The following is a 24461-nucleotide window of genomic DNA, read 5'->3' as shown; positions in this document are numbered from 1 at the left end:
GCAGCCACTAACTCATTATAATTTATTAAACAAGTGTATCGTGTATATGATATCAGTTTATATTCTTTGATTGATATCCAAGGACTAAAATAATAGACCCTTTTTATTTGAGTCTAAACTCTTTGTAAACAATTGCTTCAATTTTTCTGTAAATTACAAGTTCAATATCTGGGACATTAAAGTACAAACCTGATTAATTATTATCAATAGTAATAGTAGTAGCTAATACAAGAAAGTAAAAACACTCTCGAAGTGCTATATTTGAAAGTGTTTTTTGTCAGTTATTTGATTATATAGATAGAATGAAACCTCTTATTTTTGTATATATATATATATATATATATATATATATATATATATATATATATATATATATATATATATATATATATATATATATATATTTATATTTATGCACACTTATTATCTATCTGGCTATTATTTATTCAAAAATAGTTCCCATCCCTTCATTAATCACCCGATGAAACATTCGTTGATTGTTTCAGTCTGTTTCATCATCACTGACGTCATGATTGTGTTCATTATCATTGTTACTGCTATCACCTGTCAATAAAGATGACATTGTAGTTGTCAGTGATGATGATGATGATAAAATTTCCTGTCTATTAGATGAATTTACATTTCCAGTAATATTATTATTATTGTTCGACGTAAAGAAAACTATTGGGGATGTTTGCTGCAATGCATTCAAACGTAATCTTGCTAATAATCGTGTTGTTGAAATTAATGGGGATGAAGACGTTAGCGTTATATTAGTTGTTGATGTTACAGGTGTGTTGTACTGATTATTATTATTATTATTATTATTATTATTATTATTATTATCATTATTATTATTCTGTTGTGAATTGAAATTAGCGAAAGGATTGGTAATAGTTTGCTCCCTGTAGGTCGGTGTAAGAAGTGTTCGCGATAAGTCTCTAGTATTGTTACTGTTAACTGAATTAAGAATGTTTGAGTTAATTGACTGAGATGTGTAATAATTCTCTTGCATATCATTATTATATACATTTGTTCTGTGAACATTTCTTGGAGTGTTTGAAGTATGCAGATTGTTATATTCCGTTAACTCACGATTTACTGTATTATTCACATATGGTGTAGACATACTATCTTCCGTATTTTCACAAAATAAATTATTTGGATTTCTTAACGGTCGAGTTCTTGTACCAATATCTAGATTTGGAATTAAAACACGATTTTGTCTTTCTTCTAATTCCATAGTCATAAGACGAAGCATTGCAGCTAATTGTTCACGTGTTTCTCTTAATTGTTGAACTACTCTTCTTTGTCTTTGAGGAACTAGACGTCGAAACTCAAGTGGTCGATTTGTTCGTTGTACTGAATTATTTATTAAAAGTGTCTGAGTGTTATTATTATTATCATCATTACTATTATTATGTAACGGCTGTGTATTTAAATTACAAGTGAATGTTTCATTAAATCTGATGGCTGGAAGATTAATTTGATTATCTGAATGTTGATCCGTTACATTTAACTCGGTATGATCTCCCATAAATTCCTCTTCTAAACATTGACTGTGAATATCATTGGAATTCACATTTAGTAAGCTATTTATTTCAGTCGAATTAAATTCATTATCGTATTCTTGAGTGGATGCATGAGTTAATGATTGTTGTATTTGTTCATTTCTTATCTGTCGTTGTCTTCTTAAATTAGGTAATCTTTCAACACGTATTCTAGAATCCCTTACATTAATTCGTTGTCTATGTCCAATATTATTCGTTGTTTGATTTATATGTGTATTTGATGCTACATGTGATCTTGTTCGTCTTGAATGAACTGGTGTGTTTAAAATTCTTTGTTGATGTTGTTCACTTTGTAATCCCTGCGTACGTGTATGATTAGTAGTTCCATGTGAATTATTTATTCTTGTTTCTTCCATGTTAATATTATTATTATTATTTTCCGATTGATTTACACTCTCACTTGTACTTAAAATGGATCTATTTTGAATTCTACTCTGTCTTTGCCTATTCCCATTTCTTAATGGCCGTATTTGTCTTTGTGTTGCCGTTGTTGTTGTTGTTAACAACCTTTGAGTTGAAGTCTCAGATAATTGATCAGTTGATTGACTGATTGGTTCACATACAGTAGGTACTTGTCCAAGATTCAAATTTATTTGATTATTGTGAAGTAGTGAGCTATTATTATTATTATTATTATTATTATTATTATTATTATTATTATTATTATTGATTTGTAGTAATTCATTTCTCTGTGGTATATCATTGAATTTTATAGGTATTTCTTTATTATGTACCATTTGATTTTGTGTTGTTATTGGAAGTAATGATGATGAAAATGATTTCATTTGATCTTTTTTACAATCTATTAATAATAAATCTAATTCATATGGACTATAACGTCGATGTTCATGTTGTTGATATGCACTTAATGAACCCATCCAATTACAACCATCTGTTGGACATCGAATACGTTTTTTATTGATTCTTTCGTTTAACTACAAAAATTCACAGAAGAAAGATACATAAGAATAACTAGTTAGTTAAATTATATTATTAAATGTGGTCATTATTCAAATAGGATATGTATTATGTATGCATAACTGTCACATAACATTACATGTCATCGTAACTAATATAGAAACGTTAATTATAACCTAAGGTTTGAGATATTAAATGTTATAACTCTTAAAATCGATCTCAAATAGCTCATGTGCATTCGTTCTTTGTTTTTTATATACTTATACTTTGTATTCCACTGACTTATTCTCTTTTGAATTACAATGTCTATGCCTCATCTCTTCTACTAACAATAATACTGGTTCTATCACTCTGATATTTATATTAATAATTTCATCTCACTGTACGGATGTATTATGACAACTTGAACCGGAAAATATGTACCAGATTCTGTTTCTCATGACTGACTGATGATAATTACAATATAAAATTTCTTATCAAACTGTTAATACTATCAGTTAACATAATACCATACTTATAGTGCAGAGCTCATCGGGACAGGAAATCAAAAAAACCAACGCTTAATATTTATTAATTTAGGGATTCAAATAATATTCAATACATTCTGTAAGAAGGTGAATAGTTGAATACCTAATTGGATACTTTGTTGTGTTGGTAATAAGTCGTTGAAGATTCTAGATAACCTGGTTCATAATGATCAAGACAGGTTTATTCTTAATTTCTTTTACATTGACCGAGAATATATAGATTACCTATAGGGAATAATAATAAATGATTGTTAAGCTTGTCTTACATTGTTCCTACTCTTTCCCTTTCTACTCTTTTGTATATTGTCTTATAGTACTTATTTACATTCAGTAAGCAGTTGTATTCCCAACAATTTTCAAACTTATGTTGTAACGCAAGTTGTACTGTAACATTCTGAAATGTTCACATATATTTGTAATGTTTATCGTACTTATTATTGTATTCATCATTTTAATTACTGTAGTGCTTATCCACAGTTTTGTACATTTGTTTAAACGCAACAGTTTCCATATTGTTTTGCTCTTGGTTTGAGTTTCGGTTGCTCATAAACTGTTATCAAATTTAGACACAGCTACTAGCTGTCTTTTGTACTATTGTATGTTATAGTTATTCTTTATGTTACTGTTACAGGAAGCCTTTTTATTTTCATACTTGAAGGACGTGTTTAAATGCCCTAGATACCTCACAAGTTGAGGTTTGTAACTAAAATTTGTGTATTATTTAATAAAGAACCGCTATTGTAGACAAATCGTTGTTTTGGAAACTTCGGTTTTGCGCGTATCTCAATCGGGTGACTTGGACGCTTCGATAGACTTAACAGTGATTATGAAGAGTAAATTGAAAATCGGCATTGTTATTAGCGTACCATTACAAATTTCTATCATCGTTAGTATGTAACAACTTTTCGATTCTACAACCATAAACTATGTTTCTTCTTACTACTAATATATTCACAATATATCATGAATGAATTGAAGTATGAAATGTGAATCGGGAATGTACACTTCTCAGAAATTTTACACTAGGACTAAATAACTACCCAGAGTTCTGTGTACTTCACGAGTCAAATAAATCCCGAAAATGATAATATAATGAATTAAAATATGCTTATTTAGCTTACATCATAATTCTTTGCATACAAACCATCACATCTGCATACTGGACAACTATCATGACCAGTTGTTGGTCCAGTAGACCAAGTATATATACAACCATAACAAAATTTATGCTGGTTTTGACACTGATAAGCTTCTTTAAGTATCATGTAACTAGAAAGAAATGAAAAGAAAAACACAACAATGTTAAACATATTGTGGATAGAATATGATATAAATATCTTCAAACTGACTACATAATCTAAAATTGTTCGATGCATAACAGTTTATGATTGGTCTGTCTTTGAGATACCATGTGATCCATTGGTTAATTTATGTCAGAAATAAATCTAATACTTATCCTATACAGTTGATGATGATCACGTTGAATAAAGTTGAGAAAAATTCTAACACTAACTAATTAATATTATGTTAACTATATAACATGAAGATTCTGATTCGAACCTAATCTACAATTGTCATTTAATAATTTTAACTAATCTTAGACTAGGACGAAACAGTTCTTCATTGCTTTGGTTAATGTTAGTATATGAATAAGTCTAAATATTTATATTACGCAACAAACTATGTAATGTGTTCATCCAATCGCCGCTATCATTATTTCTTGCTAGAGTTTTGATTTTATTCAGTTGTGAATTGAGTACTGATAAGTCTTGCAAATTGAACGTTATATTCGTTTCCTAAGCTATTCTGTAACCCCCAAGCTAGAATTATACAGCGACCTGAACAACGAGAGAGAAGACGCAAAGTATGCGAGAAGTAGTTTACTCAAAGGTTTATTTAAATACAAAAAATACAGGGTTTTTATAATGTTTTAAATGTCCTTGGGTTGCTAGAAGATTCTGGAATGCTACTAAACATAGTAGCAATCAGCCAATCAAACCCTCTGCATATGATGTTTCGCTCCCTTGATATTTTTGGCTAAAACTTCAGGTGAACGCTGATTGGGGGAAACGCTTCTTAGTGTTTCCTGATCCTTGCTTGTCTTTTGAGAGAAACTTGCCGGATCACCCCAACAAGTACATAATAAACATTTCATTCTTAATGGAAATCAGATAGTTATATCTATTTTCAGTTGAAGTAACCTTCTGACTAGATTTGAACAAAGCATCCATTATTTCAAATTTCTAGGAGCTATGCAGTAAATCAAATGACAATAATCGCTTGTTCATCAACGTTTATAAGTTGTTCTTTTCATACAGATATCCACCCTCAAATATAGTCAGTACATCCATATTATTAGCATTAGGACACCCATACTTCGACATTATTATCTTAATAAAGATCAATTAATTAACCAAAAGTTGGCATTATTTAAATGATAAGTTGATTGTCATATGTTTACTTGAAAGTTTAGTATCAAAACATAGATTGCACACAGTTATTTGCTGTATATATAAATCTTAGTCAATAAATAAAGTTGTTGTTGTCATTTCTTTATGAGGATTGATTGTTTTCATTCAACAGCATTCTCCATTCAACTCTGTCCTGAACAGTCCTTTCCAGTTGCTAACCATCCTCTTCATGTGTGCTTCCGATTCTTAGAGCAGTGAGTTATTTGATCTTCCTCTTTTCCTTTTTTCCGTTCAGGATTCTAGGTTAGTGCTGACCTCGTGATACAGTTCGATGATTTCCTCAGTATGTGTCCTATCCACCTACAGCGTCTTTTTCTGATTTCCCCTTCATCTAGAAGTTAGTTTGTTTTTTCTCACAGTAAGTTGTTGTTAATGATATCTGGTCAACGGACATTCAGCATTTCGAGTAGACAATTGTTTATAAATACTTGTGCCTTTTTGATGATGGTTGCAGTGGTTCTCCAAGTTTGGTCTACGTGTAGTAGAACTGTGTTGACGTTCGTATTGAAGATTGTGAGTTTGATATTGGTTGAAAGTTGTTTTGAGCTCCATATATTCGTCAACTGTAGGAATGCGGCCCTTGCCTTGCCAATCCCCGACTTTATGTCTGCATCGGATACTCCTCGTTCATCGATGATGATTCTCAAGTACGTGAAAGATTCCACCTTACCCAGAGTTTCTCCACCAAGTGTGGTTTCGTCGGTGTTATTCGTGTTGTATTTGAAGATCTTACTTTATCCTTTGTTCATGTTGAAGCCTACTGATACAGAGACTGCTGCTACACTAATTGTCTTCATCTGTATTTGTTTGTGTGTATGGGATAGAAGAGCTACGTCATATGTGCTGCCCCTCAAATGAGATCTTCATAATCCAGTCAACCATCAGAAGAAAGAGAAAGGGGGAGAGTATGCATCCTTGTCCGATTCCGGTCTTCACCTAGAATGCGTCTGTCAGCTGTCCTCCATGCATGACTTTGCAGTTCAGTCCGTCGTATGAATTCTAGATGATAATGATAATTTTCCCAGTTAACCAGTGTCGAAGAATGTTCCGTAAGGTTCTTCTCTCTACGCTATCAAACGTCTTCCCATAATCAACGAAGTTGATGTATAGTGATGAGTTCTATTTAATTGATTGTCCAACAATGATTCTGTTTTCACTAAGCTATCTTAATAATAAAATAGCGAATCTTGTTCGTTGTTTCTTAGTCAAAGTAACTATAATCAGAATTATTCTTATCATTAATAATGTGGGAATATTTCAAGGTCGACTTAGAACTTTGTTCAACTGAATAAGAAAGGACTAAAAAGCTTAACATTGATAAGTGACCTTAGTTAAAAAACTGTTGAAAACTATGAAGTGTTGGTTAGCTGTTTTGTCTTCATATTAGAAGATGACTGAGGATATTACGAGTTGACTGAAGTTAGAAATGTAAACCGCTGGATGCCAATTGAGTGGTTTAGAGGCTAATCGATCGATGAGAGATATGCAAGATTATGAGTTTGACCTCCGGTTAGTTCTAGATGGGAATCTCTGAAGAGTCTCATACTAAGGTCAAACAGCTTACAAAAGCCTCTTGCTTTTTGGTATTTGTTTAAGTATAGTTGGTCCGTGATTTCATAAGGAAAATGGAAAGTCAAACTGAACACTAAGAGTAATGCAAAGGATTTTGGTCCTTCTGAATAGTGTCTGGATACAACTCTTCATGTACACCGTTAGGTTGTTACTAGTGTAATTTACTATTTGATTGTCATGACTTGACATTCTATATACCAGTATTTTCAACTATTCTGTGTTTGTTCCATTTGCTAAGACATTCAAGAATAAAAACTGTTTTACAGATATTTCTTCTTTTGTAAATCCGATCGCATCAAACATGTTAACCGATGGGTGTGTATATGTCTTCTCCCTAAAGTACTAGAAGTCATTGATTTGAACATTGGTCAAACTCTAGTCTCGAGACTTTACGTCATAGCCTCCGCGTTTAATCCCCAATATAGGATGTAAGTGATATGACTTAAGAAATTTATGTAATTTGAATAAGACAGGAATTTATAATAATTATTTCTGAATCGAATAAGAATATTCTGAATCGATTAAAATTCAACCATCGTGAAAAATCTATAGTTGTACTATAGGACTCTTAAAATGATTTTAAGGTTTAGACAATTTTATTAATGGAATTTTTATGGTAACACCTTCAAATCATTAGATTATTATTCTAGACTATTTGTTTTCATAGTTGAGATCATGAGTCATTTGAAGCTAGACCACAATGGAAAACCTGGAATCATGTGCATGGTGGTCTAGCTTCAATTGACTCATGATCTTGACTCTTAAAATTATTATAATAATTACAAAACCTATTCTGATATTTGTTTTCAGTTCAAATCGTTGTAAATTGTTGTTACTCATTTTTTTTTGAGTGTGTAAACAAGTGTTTGTTTTGTTCTAAACAGAAAGTTGATATTTTAAACAAGATTTGATCAGTCTTAGTTGACATGTGTGAATCCTGTATAGATTACCACGATATAGTCATTATGAATCAAGTCTATATAGAATAAATGGAATGTAAATACCAACCGGACTTACATAACGCGCATTTCGTCATACTTGGGATCAATCAGTTGGATTTACGTGCGTCCGAAATTGGATGTCTAATTCATTAAGACTGATTAAATTATAGGTAAAATATCAACAATGGGATGCTTACTACAAATTCTTACAAATTCAATTGAAATTGATATCTGTTATACAAGTGAGTGTCAATCTGTATTCAGTAGCTTAGTGTATAACATGTTAGTATTTGTAGTGACAGATATATAATTCGTATGTTGGATTGAGCATACACTCTGAGATTCGTGTACATCTATCTGACTAATCCCAGATAAGACGATAGGTATGTCACACAGTCTACTTAAAGCCACATTAAATCTGTTTTATACAATTGTTCAACACTGTCTGCACTTAATTTCATAAGTAGATTATTAATACACTAGTATAACCATCAGGGTTTCTATGCTAAATAGTCATTAGTCAAAATTCACAATATCAATGACTATTTCACAATGTGGTTACTTATATATTTTCAAGTAGTATGATATTTTCTAACCAAATAACGAATACATGATATAATTTTAATCTTTACTTATTAGTACAGGAGGTTTGTGAAGATTGTTCACTTATGAAATTAGTTTAAACCACTCACTAAATTCATTTAGACGGTTGTACAACTGTTAAAAATTAATATGGGGTACAGCCTATACCAAATAGTTGTAAGGATCTGGGCTTAACCTGATGATGTAGACATGTCTTTCGGGAATAATATTATGCAATATTTATGTGATATTCTGGAAAATTAACAAAAGTATAGCCAATAGTCCAAACTTTTCCAGTATTTCCTACTCACAGCAATATGGTATATCTATTGATATTTAGGTAATATATTTATAGATAGACATAACTTGATGTGAAAATCTAATCAGTATTTCCGTCCTTTGAATAATTGATTTTTTGTGTGGAAATTATTCAAGCATGACTAAAGTTAACTTATGTGTACCCTTAAAGTTACGATACTTTTGTATGGTTGTGTGATAGGTGCATTGAAAGTGGCGGCTGAATACAAAGTTGTTTTTTAAACTTTATATTGTCACGTCTTTGGATATAAAGTATCATAAGATTAAGTTGTATAAATCACTAGGAATTCTATGAAATTTACATGATATTATTGAATGATTTATATGATAACAGTCTGGCTAAAATATTGAGTAAGATAAGTCATTATGTATATCTGACTTTATAAGTAAAATAAAACAAAGAATCAATCCCTGTCTAATAGTCAATGTCGGTAATCTCTACAAAACTTTATATTGTTAGTCATCATGTGATCATTGTACACTGATATCAAGAGGTAATTCTAGTGAAAAGCCATGATTAGTTGGGCTAAAACTGTCGAGTATAAGGTAGTTATTCACTAAAAATAATGGTAAATAGTCGAGTAGTAGAGTGAATGAATTGAAATTAGACGTATACACCACTGAATCCTGGTTAAGTAGTCTAGAGGTTTAGTGTCTACGAGTGGAGCTGAGGGTGCTATGTTTGATCTCTAGTATGATCACAGATATTCACCACTGAGTAGACCCATAATAGGACGAAACAACTATCCAATGCTTTCTGGTTTATTGCCTAACTTTGGTCAGCTCCTGATATTAATAACATTCAACAGTCACCACAGACTTCTGTACTGACGATGTCAAATTTTCGGTATCTTAAAACTGGAAGGTTGTTACATAACAAGTTGATATTCCAATCATTATATTAAATAACTTCGGATTACTAAACAATATACTATATGTTTTATGATTACCAGTACTGAATGAGAAACCTGTCAGGTGAAATTTATATTTATTTATTACTCTACTATTAGCTAAGCTTTATTTGATTGTTTATGGAGATTAGTTAACTGTCTAAATGTTTTTCATCGTATATTGTTGTGATTCAGTGAATTATTAAAAATATATATAGAGCACCAGAAAGTCATTTTGTTTAGATTTCGAAATCTTCAGAGGTCAACATCAATGACTGACAACAATTACAAAATTGAAATAATTTCTTCAACTTATCAAATATCCGAAGGAGTTTTGTGTACATTACAGTAATTTTAATGGTTGAGATCATGGGTCAATTGAAGCTAGATCACCATGGGAAATCCGGAGGAATTAGATGGCCGTTTTGTCCTACTATGAGACTTCTCAGCAGTATGCATCCACGACCTCGCCTCGCGAGATTCGAATCCAGTACCTATCAGTTTCGTGCGCGAGCGCTTAACCACTAGATCACTGAGCTGACCGGCATCGAACGGTATTAATGTCTAACTTCAACCAATCCACGAAATTGAGCGTCACATCCACCAATGTCATTAGTGATTTACTATCTTACAACAGATCTAGTTGAACTCCAGTGGTCAATGCTTCTCACTAGAACGCCAGGATATACCTCTTGAAGTCAATCACTAGTGAGCATATGTTGATTATTATCAGAAGGGGTTTTTTGTGGATATTATAGTAATTTTAATGGTTGAGATCATGAGTTAATAAACAATAATTTTTTGCTGAATTGACGGATTGATGATAATTCTGTGCCATTAACAATTGGATTATTATTATTTGAAAGTTTAACAATAACATGTCCAATGAAAAACCTGTTAGTTTTGAATTCAACCTCTGGTAAACTAATGAGAAGTTTCAATATGATACAATATAACTTTCTATTATTCCTTGTATATTAGTGGCTAATCTGCTATATACCAGTTCATGACGAAAACCATCCCAAAATGAGAAAATATATAAGTTCCTTAGATATTTTTTAAAAACTTGTTTCATTCAAAATAAAAGTGAAATTCAATCCTATAACTGTAACGTTGTCATCAATGTAAAGTATTAGACTGTATAGCCCATGTAATAAATACAACCTAGTGATTAATACAAATATACTAAACTAAAGTAATTCAGAATGCAAAAAATGTTCTTTAAATTTGTATATTCTAAATCAGATATTGAGTAGGCAGACTATGAAAAACACGATTTAAAATAAAAAAGTAGTTATGATAGTTATTATTTAATATTTGAGTACTTCAAAACAGATTATTTTGATCTAAAATTTAATCCACTTAAGAAAAGATTGATGATAGCTGGTGGCCACATTGCAACATGGTCGATAGCATTCGATCTGCACTAGTAAGGACTAGACACGCATGACATTGGTCGCCACCCAGTGATCAATCAATTGTGATTACATCTCAGTCCTACAGGAGGACGGTCGCGGCTCGGATAGCTCAGTGGTAACGTCTCTGACTGTGAAGCTGGGTGACACGAGATCGAATTAGCCAGGGAGCACCAGTTCCCTCAAGATTACAGGTACACCTTGCTGATGAGTGCCAAGTAGCACGAAACCCGGGTTCAGAGTTTCCTGTCGACTACCTCAAACCACCATATAAAGTGAATATCTATTAGACTACTTCTCAGATAGAACATTCATCATATGGAGTGGGCTTTTCGTGTTATCTTACTTTCATATCATGTCATTTCTACTGTATGATAACAAAAGATAACCTTTTCATATTAATCCTAATCAATTTTAACTTCATTTGTATTGATTGTTTAAATCTAACCATCCATCTCTGCTTATAATTTCTGTTTTAGTTAGTGACATACATCAAAAAAGGTTCTAAGTTGAGAAGTTTTGGTTGGGATTGATTTTTGAGTTTGGTAAAAGAAAAACTACAAGTCACTGTTTTGATTCTCATTGTCTTTAGGAGTATGTAGTATACAGTTGAAACGGTTCAGGGTACGGTGGACAGCTACAATGCAGCTGAAGGATTTAGACTACGCAGATGGTCTGGCTGTTCAGTCTCACACGCAACAACGAATGCAGAAGGAAAGGACCATTGTGGCACCAGCCTCAGCAACAATAGGTCTCAACATACACAAAGGGAAAAACAAAATTCTTCGATACAACATAGCATGTACTAATCGAAACACACTTGACGGAAAAGCTTTCGAAGATGTAAAAACCTTTGCATATCTAGGCAGCACGGTGGCTCTGATGCATATGTGGAGGCGCGGATCGACAAAGTAAAAGCAGCATATCTACAAGTGAGAGAATATCTAGAACACAAAACAACTGTTAACCAACACCAAAGGCAGAATTTTCAGTACGAATGTCAAGACAGTTCTACTGTATGGGGCGGAAACTTGGAGAACGACGAAAGAAATCATCCAGAAGATACAAATGTTTTTTATTAGCAGTTGCTTATGCAAAATACTTCGGATCCGTTGTCCAGACACTATCAGCAACAACATACTGTGGGAGAGAACTGATCAGATTCCATTGGAGGAAGAAATCAAGAAGAAGCGCCGGAAGTGGATAGGACAGACATTCAAGAAAGCACCCAACTGCGTCACAAGGCAATCTCTCACTTGGAACCCTCAGGGCCAAAGGAGAAGAGCATGACCGAAGAACATATTACGCTGAGAAACGGAGACAGACGTGAGAAGAATGAACAAAAATTGAATAGAACTAGACAGGCAGGCCCAGATCAGAAAGGGTTGGAGAATGCTGGTCGGTGACCTATGTTCCATCGGGAGTAACAAGTGTAATTAATTAAGTTGAACTGACTAATCTAGTCAACATTTATATGTGTATATTTGAGTTGTTTTTATAACAAGCTAAATATCTACAAAGTATACTTCTAGAACTTTCTCCATGTCTGTATAGAACCATTCAAAAGCAAAATAATTCGTATAATTTCATAGTTTCCATCATGGATTGATTTTGTGTAACAGACATCAAAACCCAAGAACTACTATAGAGCTGCTTCATTGCAATATGGTACTCCTTAGTAAAGAAAAACCTACCATCTTATCAGAAGCTGATCGAATTCAGGACCCTTAAACTTTATGCCGATCACTTTAGTATAAAACTACTTAGTTATCACTCAATAGTTTACATTTTTTTAAAAACTTTGATTTACTTGCAACCATCTTTCAATGCAAATCATATGATACTCAACAATCTCCATAATGGATTAATACATATATTACTTTATCAATTATTAAAAAATCGATTCATTGATTAGTTTAATTATTCAACACTGTTTTCACATTTTAGTTTATATGAATTACTATTTATTGAAAGAATATCATAAGATTTAAAGAAAAATATTACATAATTACTTAGTTACTTAGTTACCATCCATTTTTTTGTCGCTAATCTGAATGAGATAACATGATGACAAGAGATATTGATTGAAATATTATCAGTATGATCATAGGTTTAATTATACACAAAGATAATTGATTAATGTCATAGAAAACTTTGTATATTCAATAATACAAAAGTCCAAACTAAAAATAAGGTAGTGATAAAAAGCAACAACAACTAGGGAACGAATGGAAATAGTATAGTGTAAACTAAGAAATTTAATTAATGGATGAAAAAAATGAAGAAGAAAAACGTCTATTGATTTTGTAAATTTATCTGTTTCCACACTGTATTCATCACAGATTGATTCAAGGTGGGGTACCATTAAAAGTGTGGGGGTGGGAATACTGGACAGATCGTTCTTCTTAATATGTAGCTCCTTAATGATATCTACCGATGTTGTCAACAAGGATCGACTTTAAATTAATATAAAACTTTTATTTTATGAAATTTCCCATTTATATGTGCTAGGTGGCAACGGATATTGATTAAAGTTAGAAATGTAGAGGAGTAGGCTCTAACTAAATAGTAAGCGTACACTGTGAAACCTATCAGTCCTGTATTCGGTCCCAGAACGGAGTGTAAATTCATCTCATAATATTAGATAACATCATAAATATGACTAAATCACAAAGTTGTGTATAGAAATAATTTAAAACTTAAGTTTTCAAATAATTTCGAGATTAATATAAATTATATGAATGAATATATCAAAAGTCTAGTGAATACATACGTAAAGAAAATTTATGTCAAATGCTATTCTCCTACTGATAATGATCGTTAGTAATATCCTAACTCAATCACAAGCATCAATATGAAAAAATGTATTTCTATTCAAAATCAAATGACAACAGAATTTAGTACAAATAAAACACCAGTTTTTTTAAAACTCTATGTTTCTAACTTGTTAAAACATATAGGAGAGTAACTGTAACTTACTGATTAAAACTCTTGGATTTCAACCAGTATATTGTCGGTTCGAAATTTGTTCCATCATTATACAGTTTTTAGGGGAACTGAATAGTATCAACCTGTTCTTACACAAAACTTTGGGTCTCAATTTCAAGTAAATAAATTAGCTACGCCAGCTCATTTAAAATGCAATATTACTGATAAACTTATTCAATCAAGCATAGGCCAAATAACGAATGAAAGATAATGACAGGTGAACGATATTTATCAAGATTAAGCTGAACTCTATGACAAAATAGACAGATGATATTAGTTAGAAAATCTGATTTGATTATCTGAGAGAGATGGACATTTATTAATAAATGAGTTATTCGTTGATTTTCGTTTTGGTTAACCGATCACATTTTCCTATTCATTCTTAGTTTTCTCACTCAAATAACTGGTTTAAGTATGTATGTAGGAAGTGTAAATATCATTATCAGACTTGGACGATTGAAGAATATAAGATGCATATTTTATACGATGTAATAATACATTAATCTGTTTAGTTATTAACACGTAAGAATTAAAATGGTTAAATTATGAAAGTGAGAATACAAAACAAAAATCAGTCATTGTGATAATAATATAACACATCATTTTGATGGAGTTTTGTTCTCTGAGCTGGATGGTTTAATCGTGGAGCTTTCATCGTCCAGAAGAACGATGACGATGTCGTTCAGAAGAACGATGAAAGCTCCACGATCAAACCATCCAGCTCAGAGAACAAAACCCCATCAAAATCACCCACCTGAGCTACAAATCTTATCCACCATCTCATAACACATCATTAACCACAACATTCTTGGTATTAAGATATAAAAAACCACTATTGCCTAATTGAGTTCATTAAGGAGGCTGAGTAAACTCTCGAATATATATATATTAGGATTTTTTCTTATCGCGGTTGTTTGAACCGTAAACTCCTATTTTAATAGTTGAATTCATGAGTCGATTAAAGCTAGAACACCATGGGAAACATGGAAGTACTAGACGACCGTTCTATTCTAGTATGGGACTCCTCGCCAGTGCGCATCCACGAACTCTCAACAAAACTATTCGAACCCAGGACCTTGGGTCTCACATGTGAACACTTAATATCTAGACAACTGTGCCGGCCTGCATCCAACGATGTTCATGTTTAACATCAACCAATCCACAATATTGCGCGACTGTCCACTATTGTCTTCAGTGAGCAAAAGCCTCACAATCGACACGGTCGAACTCCACTGATCACGGCTTACTCATGTATCCAACTATTAAAAACTAACTACAATCTCTACAAACCCTCATTCTAATAAACTCTTATTTGCCATTAGAAGTGATGAAAACTGAAGTAATTGAATATGGACACGAACATTACAAATAAATTTCATGTTCATTGAAGTGATTAGTTCGGGATAGTATAGAGCATAGATCTGAGGTTATATTATTGAAATACTATCTATAATAACATCGATTTCTCAAAATTTATTATTTGACTATAAGGGAATTCTACCTTTTTCACCTATGCTGATTTCGATAACAGTTAATAGATCTACTTTTAAATAACTACATAATAAAGCACAATTGACACAGTACTCATGAATGTTATCATATTATCTATCATTAGGAAAACAATATACTGAAACATGAGAGTATTTTAGTCAAATAATGTAATGTCTTTTGAATCATTCACTAATGATAGTTTAATCTTATTGACTACTTGTATTGATTTATCATTACTTGTATCACTAACATTTTGTGTTACTAGGTGGATTTTAAAGTTTATTTAGTAGGATAGATTAAGTCACTTTTATTTGTATACCTTAACAACCAAATAATAGATAAATGAAGAAAAGTAGTTGTCATCTTTTAGGTTATAAAATTAGATTTATGCAAAATACTTTAAAGTTTGAAGGTCTACTTAAATCAATCATCAAAAACATTTTGAACAAAATCATCTGATAAGATAATGGGCTTGGTGGACAAAGAATCAAGTTTATAACCAAGAGGTGGTCACTTTAAATCCATTTAACTTTCTAGTTAGAATCTGTAACCATAAGTAAGTAGCTGAGGGCTAAATGTAAGAATATATATTCAGTTATTGAATTATTTGAAATATAAGAGCCAAAGAGTGTACAAATAATAATAATACTAGCCATCAGTTGAATGAATCTCTATCAAATGTAAAAACAACCTGGTCATCAAACTAACTACAATTCCGCGTAAAATGATTTGACATAGATAAAACAAGAATTCATAGTCGATAAAAGAATAGTTATAGAACTATTCAATCGTTTTAATTTAGTTCTTAATAGTTTGAATTATCCAGTTGTTGATATTTTAAACGAGATTTGATCAATCTTAGTTGACATATGTAAATCCTGTATGGATTACCATGATGCAGTGACTATGAATCAAGTTTATATAGAATAGATTGAGTGTACATGGAAGCGATCAGTTAGGTTTACGTACGTTCCAAATTGAATGTCAACAATCGGATGCTTGCTACAAATTCTTACAAATTCAATTGAAACTGATATCTGTTATACAAGTGGGTGTCAATCTGTATTCAGTAGCTTAGTGTATAACACGTTAGTATTTGTAGTGACAGATACTTAATTCGTATGTTGGATTGAGCATACACTCTGAGATTCGTGTATATCCATCTGACTAATCTCAGATAAGGCGATAGGTATGTCACAAATTCTAAAGTCACATTAAATCTGTATTATTATTATTATTATAAGCTTTATTCAATATTATATTTTTGGTACAATATAGAATTCTCAGCACAAAGTATTTCAACAAGTTTCCGTTTCTTTCTTCTTGGTCGATCCTGACGATAAATATTGAGTGATCGCCAGTTAGATGTTAGCAGTCCAGTAAATGAACATCTGAATAATGTATATCCTTTTTGCTGCATACTGCCAGAGATCACATTATCTCTTAATGGGCTTTTTGTAACTTTGACAACGAAAAGTTGTACACTTTTCAGAAATGGACCAGGATAAGTTATGCGATTAATAGACACAATGATATATCAAAACAAACAAAAATAGATAAATTGTTGAAATATCTAGATGACAGGAACAGGTAGCCCAGATACTCAAGCAGGCCACCTATCTAATGTTCAACACTCTCTGCACTTAATTTCATAAGTAGATTATTAATACACTAGTATAACCATCAGGCTTCCCATGCCAAATGGTCATCAGTCAGCAATCTATCTTATCTATATAAATTGACCTCCTATTTCTTTATATTCAGTAATGATTCTATTATCATTACTATTACTATTATCATAAGGCCACATGAAATTTGCTTCCTAAATTGATAGAATATTACGTTTCAAATTATACAAAGATTTCATTAAACCATAGCACGATCATAGAGTATTCCAAAACATAGTTTATATCATTACGTAACTACGTTTGGTTTTTTTTTTTCATTGATAACTTACCATATCGTACACAAATATTCTTGTCTTTCACTATTCGATAAATAAATGAATATTTCTTCACAATAACCTCCAGGTTGAATCTCTTTTGATATTGAATTATTATAATCATTATCATTATTATTACTAATATTATTTATTGTATGATTATTAATCGTATCATATAAGGTAGATGAATAAATTTGTGGATTAGATATTGTTGTCAAATTCATATCATTTAATAACCATGTTGATGAAACTGATGTTATTGATGATGAAGAGGATAATGATGATAATGTTTGTGTATTTTCATATGTTCTAGGAAATATATCTCCAACAGAAGTATTTAACTCATCCATCACATTGGTAGTAGTAGTATATGGATATTGTTGATGCCGCTGATGAAGATGATGATCCATGTTCACTTGTCTAGATAATATACTACTTACATAATCATTAGTATTCATAGAATTATGTGTATTATTCAACGAATGAACTGTATCAATATCATTATCATTATTGTTATTAGTACGTGATGATGGTAAATGAGTTAATATATTATCTAAAAATGAATATATTCTGATGGCCATCATTGTTTGATGTTCATAAAGGCGTTGAAGTTCATCCATTAATAGTATTATTAATAATAATAATAAAGTAATTAATATCAAACTATACTACTTATAAACTATTTATACATAAGTCAGATTTCCATTAATTTCACATTAGTTCCCATATTCTATCAATATTAGATTGTTATGTTACACTTAGATGTTCAAACAAATCGAATTAGTAACCTTTCATTATTGATTTAATTTGATCATATTTGGATATATATATATATATATATATATATATATATATATATATATTGATCCATTCTATCGGTGTAATATTGTTACACTTTGATTAAACAATGAATTATTCATTGAATAAATATATGGTAAATGCAGTTTTAGAAGAAAAAGAAAAGTGAATACTGGTATGAACCAATCAGATTGTAAGAATCATAAAAAAGGACATCATATCTTACAATGATCGATGATACCTTCGGTTGATTGCATAATTATATGTATATATATAATATGAATATTTAATTGTAAATGTCACTAATACTACTTACAAACCATTTGATCATATGTAGTTAAATGAATATCGATAGATATTAATATTAATATACTATTTATAAGGTGATTAGAACATTATTACAATCACTGAATAATTTGGTAACTATCAAAAGTATTTGTGTATGTCACTATGGTTATATTCAGGTCAACACAAGTATATATATATATATATATATATATATATATATATATATGTAATTTCGTTTCTTATTGGTTACTAGGCAAAAGTGAGAATATTTCACCATATATACATACAAACATTATATCTATAAATATATACACATTGTTGTAGTATAGTTAATCGAAGTAAATATATTAATATACTTCTTGGAATAGAAATAATTTTGTACTATTCAACTGATGATAATTTGTTTCAATGTAGATTTGTCTATATAAGGGAATATTTATAATTACTTACTTAATTACGCCTGTTACTCCTCGTGGAGGAGCATAGGTCACCCTTCAGCACTCTACATCCAACCTTGTCCTATGTAATCCTTTCCAGCTCCTTCCAGTTATTATTCATCCTTTTTATATCTGTTTCTATTTCCTGATGTATTTTATTCTTTGGCCTTCCACTTTTCCACTTCCCTTTAGGATTCCAACTTAGAGGTTGCCTTGTGATGTAGTTTGGTGATTTCCGTAATGTATTCTCTATCCAATTCCAACATATTTTCCTAATTTCGTCTTTAGTTGGAATCTGGTTTGTTCTCTCACAGAGAAGGCTGTTGCTGATGGTATCTGAAAGAAATTCTTTAAAAGTTGTACACTATCTAAACTTACATTTTATCTAATCTGTGATTTAACATATAAACTGATTACGTTCATTCATAATCTAATAGATAAAGACCTAAATCTAATAACAATATTAATTAATAAGCTTCTAGAATCAAAAAGATCAGTCGTAATCCTGAAACGTTTTTGTTTTCCATACTAGAATGAAATAATTGTCAAATATTACTCGATTGCCAATGGCTATCTAGCTTAATTTAGTCTATAATGTGAAGGGAAATTTGAATAAGCATCGTAAAGCTATTCTGTTAACAATGATCAGGAATGTTGTATGATGATGTATTTAGAATATTTGATACTATTTTTACTATTCAAAATTCGCCAAATAGTAGAGAGTTTATATGAGACCATGTTGTAAGAGGGATTAAATATAAGTAATATAAGCAATCACTTGACGATAATCAATATAACACTATCCTTATTGAAGTTTATCTATTAATTTGGGATATCACTATTAATCCGAGAGAATCAATATTGATTTGACCTTTATGATTAGGCAGTGATTGATTGGTTGTGTGCAAACGCATCATTCACATAAAAGTCAGCTACTACTCAAATAGATCGGTGATAACATCTCTATCAGTGATAACAAATGATATGTTGTTTAAAATTTCATAGGTAGCATCAGTTTTCCGAAGAATACAGATATATGTCGAGTCACCTAGACTAGTGGCTACATTGCAACTTGGTCGATAGCATTCGATCTGCACTAAGTATGACCTGACACACATGTCATTGATCCCTACCCAGTGATCGATCAAATATGAATAAAAATATACCTTATTAATAAGTGTCAATTAGCATTAAACCTAGGTCCAGGAATTCCCTCTAATTCCATCCAACCACTCAGGAGATTATACAAGAAGTTTTCACAAGCGTATATTGGTAGAGAGAAAATGACATCAAAGGTACAGATACACTTCTATCATTTACCAGGAAGACAATTCTTTCAATTTTAAAGTTAAGTCCGACAGGCTAACCCATCACTATCGTTCATAAGTTAAAGTGTAGATTTAGATCTCAGTACTAATCAATAACGCTAAGCATCACATTAAGTTTTGATTATATAAATCTGTTTTACTTAAAATTTCACCTAGTATTCTATATTATGAATTTAAAGTGATTGAGATTGTGGAATACACCTAACATTTTGTGAATTCTCAAAATGGGGATTTGTGGAAATTGTACTAATTTTAATAGTTGAATTCATTAGTCAATGTAAGCTAGACCACCATTGAAAACCGCATCAATGTGCATCCACGATCACACACCAAAACGACTCGAATCCAGGATCTTCGGTCTCACACGTGAATGCTTAACCTTTAAACCATTGAGCTGGCCGTCATACAATAATGTTAATGTTTTACATCAATCGATCCGTGATCTTGCCCAACCTTTTATCTATTATCTGAGGTGGATAACTGTTTCCAACCGACACGGATTGGACTCCACAGGTTACGGCTTCTCATTAAAGCTTTAAAAAATCCATCTTAAAGCTAGTCACTAGTGCACACATGAATGATTAGTATCAGAATAAGGGACTCGTGGAGATTTTAGTAATTGTAATAATCGAATTCATGAGTCAATTTAGATCTGCTGAGGAGTCCCACAATGGAATGAAACAGCCATTCAGTGCTTCCAGGTTTCCAACGGTGGTCTAACATCAACCGGTTCATGATCTCAATCAAGTTAGATCTTATGAATTATCAGATATTTGTTATCCAATAAGTGATTCATGTTTAACTGATATTATACACAAATGTTTTTATTACTATTAGTTATAATGGTTGTCTACGCAAGATACTCAACATCCATTGGCCGGATACTATCAGCAATAGCCTTCTGTGGGAGAGAACAAATCAGCTTCCAGATGAAGAAGAAATTAGGAAGACACGATGGAAATGGATAGGACATATATTACGCAAATCATCAAACTACATCACGAGGAAATCAGTAACTTGGAATCCTGAAGGGAAGCCGAAAAGAGGAAAGCCAAAGAATAAAATACATCAGGAAATAGAAACATATATAAAAAGGATGAATAACAACTGGAAGGAGCTGGAAAGGATTGCCCAGAACAGGGTTGGATGGGTTCGAGCCCCGCGTGGTGCAGGATCTTGGATGCGCGCTGCTGAGGAGTCCCATTCTAGAACGAAACGCCCGTCCAGTACTTCCAGGTTTTCCATGGTGGTCTAGCTTCAATCGACTCATGATTTCAACCTGTGAAATTTCTAAAACTCTCCACAAAACCCATTCTGATTTTATATAATAACCTATGAGAGTTAAGACAAGGAATTTCTATTCAGTATAAATAAATATACACACATTTTGAATCAATTTCTTTTGTATACTAGCGGTTATCCAAATTTTAAATAAACAAACTGGTACTTATAAATATTAAACAACTTCTTAATCGATTCATGAATTTAACTATTAAATTATTACAATCTCCACAAATCATTATGTGTTTACTAATTAGTGGTTTCAAGAGGTACGCCGTGGAGTTCTAGTGAAATGCTGTGACTAATGGAGTGCCATTGTGTCTATTGTGATGCAGTTACTCACTGAAGACAATAATGGACAGTCATGCAATATCGTGAATTGGTTGAAGTTAAACATAAACATCGTTGGATGTCGGTCAGTTAAGTGTTCGCGTGTGAGACCGATGGTCCTTTGTTCGAGTAGTGTGTGGTGGATCGTGAATACGCATTGATGAGAAGTCCCATAATAGAACCAAATGGCCGTCTAGTACTTCCAGATTTTCAATGGTAGTCTAGCCTTAATCGACTCATGAATCCAAGTATTAAATTATATTTTTTAGAGTCCATTTTAATTGGTTAAATTCATAGGTACAAACTGTACTCTTCAATTGAATATATATATCTTATTGATTGACCTTGATTTTTTAATAAATTTGTTTATCATTAAATTGTTATAATTATTGCTATTGCATCAGATTTGTCTGTGGCCAACTGCTTTCAAAATAACATAACTTCAAGAGTAATATGGAGTCAGTTATAGGTAACATAGTACCTAATACAACAAATTATTAAACCATATCAATATAGTCTAATGAATATATCATGATAAATAACAGGGTAGTAGACATGATAATGAACGATTTCGCTAACAGTAGAAAATATTAAATAAAGACAATATGATTTGAAAAGACAGGATAAATTCTTTAAGTCTAAGACAACATAACGAATGTGTACATCTAAACTAACTCCACCTGGAGTCCCTCCGGGGGCTACTGCCGGTCCCAATCCCGGATAAAGGAGGAGGGTTGGGCATGGGGTTAACGGCCCCATCCCGTAGAAAACTAACTCGCTAAAAAAACGCTTAAGAAACATCTAAACTATTTCGACTTATTATGATCGTGTCATTCAAAGTCTTTAACAATTAGTTATGATAATCCCATAGACTTCAACTAGATCATCTTCATTTACTTATATGGCACTGTACAATCAATCAATTACTTCATGGGTTGATTTGGCTATTCAAAGAAATGCCTGTTTTTCAATAAGTATCTAGCTAAACTCAGCCTATGATGATATAAATTATGTGTTGTTTGAATATGTGTTATACTATAAAGTTGATCTTCATTTAGGAAATGTAAAAATTGTTTCTCAATGATACAAATACTATTTATTACTATAAACTTCATAAAGTTTTCATGTAAACTAATAGATCAATGGTTAAAGTGCTCAGTTTTAAGTCACAAAGTAACAGATTCAAACCCCACTCCATCTTCTATGATTTCAGTAACCAAATAGTATTGTGGTGTATGCTATTTATGTTGATAGATATAAGTAGTATGTGGAAGTAATCGGAATTCGAATGCCTAACAGAAGAAGATTGAAGTGAAAAATAACAGGAAGGAAATTGGAGGATAATCAAAATAACAACAGAATTAGAGGAATAATGAAGTACGTAAATGATAACGCAAATAAGATGTGCAAATGATGTATTTAATACATGATTTCTATATTTCACTAAATGTGATTTTGTGACAAACGGAAAATTGGTTCTCCCCATGTTTAGTTTTTATTCATTACAGTATCACTAAACCAATAAACATCAAATATGGCCCGAAGTCAAGTTCATGTATTAGTAAACATGGTTTTGATTTATTAACCTTAACCCATACCTAGAAACAAAATCAATCATACTGATTAGTGTTCTTTTTTTAACAATTCTTTTCTACGGAACGGAGTTGTTAACCCCATGCCCAACCCTTTTCCTTTACTCGAGCTTGAGATCAACAGTAACTCTAGAACAACTAAAGGAAGAGTTTCTTTTTCTCTTTCTCTAATCCTTTTCAAAATTACATGATTACTCTTAATTATTTTTTCTTCTTTTTAGCAAAAAAGGAAGCTCTTTTCTTTTCATTGAGAAAAGTCTATTTTTAGAAAAAAAATAATAAAAATTTAAATAGTTAATTATTTACAGAAAGAATCAACTAAATGCATATTGTCATTGTAACAAATCAAGAAAGAAGAAAGGAAGGAAGGAAGGAAAGGAAAAAAGAGGTAGGAAGAATGGTAAAAATGAGAGGTCTCTCACCATAGGAACAACCATAATGAACTTGGGTAGTTGTATATTGGTTTTCTTTTTAAAATTTCATTCTTATTACCTTCACTATTCAGTCTTTTTAATTTAAGGAACTTTTATTTCTTTTCCATAAAAGTACTCATTAGTTAAGGTTATGGTATAGAACATAAAAATGTACACTGTAATACATTATGAAATGAAACTATTGATGATATGAATAATAATGATCAATTTTCTACAATTATTTTACTTCCTTTAATGTTAAAAGATGCCTTTTACTAGCATAAATGGAACTGATAACGATTTACAGTCTGTAATCATTAGGATGAATGTAGTTTAAGTATTTTTTCTTTGTAGATAGAAGGGTATAT

The 24461-nt window shown here is 31.6% G+C and overlaps 1 protein-coding gene across 1 annotated transcript; it reads right to left on the bottom strand.

Annotated features, from left to right (window-relative positions):
• Positions 1-63: 63 nt before the first annotated feature.
• On the bottom strand, positions 64-18516 carry WC2_7 (blue light receptor). Its single transcript, XM_012936865.2, has 3 exons — positions 17642-18516; positions 4138-4285; positions 64-2506 (listed from the first exon to the last, which is right to left on the bottom strand). Exons 1-3 carry the CDS (start codon positions 18244-18246, stop codon positions 503-505), a joined length of 2757 nt encoding a protein of 918 aa, XP_012792319.1. The 5' UTR covers positions 18247-18516; the 3' UTR covers positions 64-502.
• Between the last annotated feature and the right edge of the window lie 5945 nt (positions 18517-24461).

This window comes from Schistosoma haematobium, chromosome 3 (genome assembly GCF_000699445.3).
Source record: "Schistosoma haematobium chromosome 3, whole genome shotgun sequence".
Taxonomy (NCBI): domain Eukaryota; kingdom Metazoa; phylum Platyhelminthes; class Trematoda; order Strigeidida; family Schistosomatidae; genus Schistosoma; species Schistosoma haematobium.
This window is presented reverse-complemented; position numbering and strand designations above follow the sequence as displayed.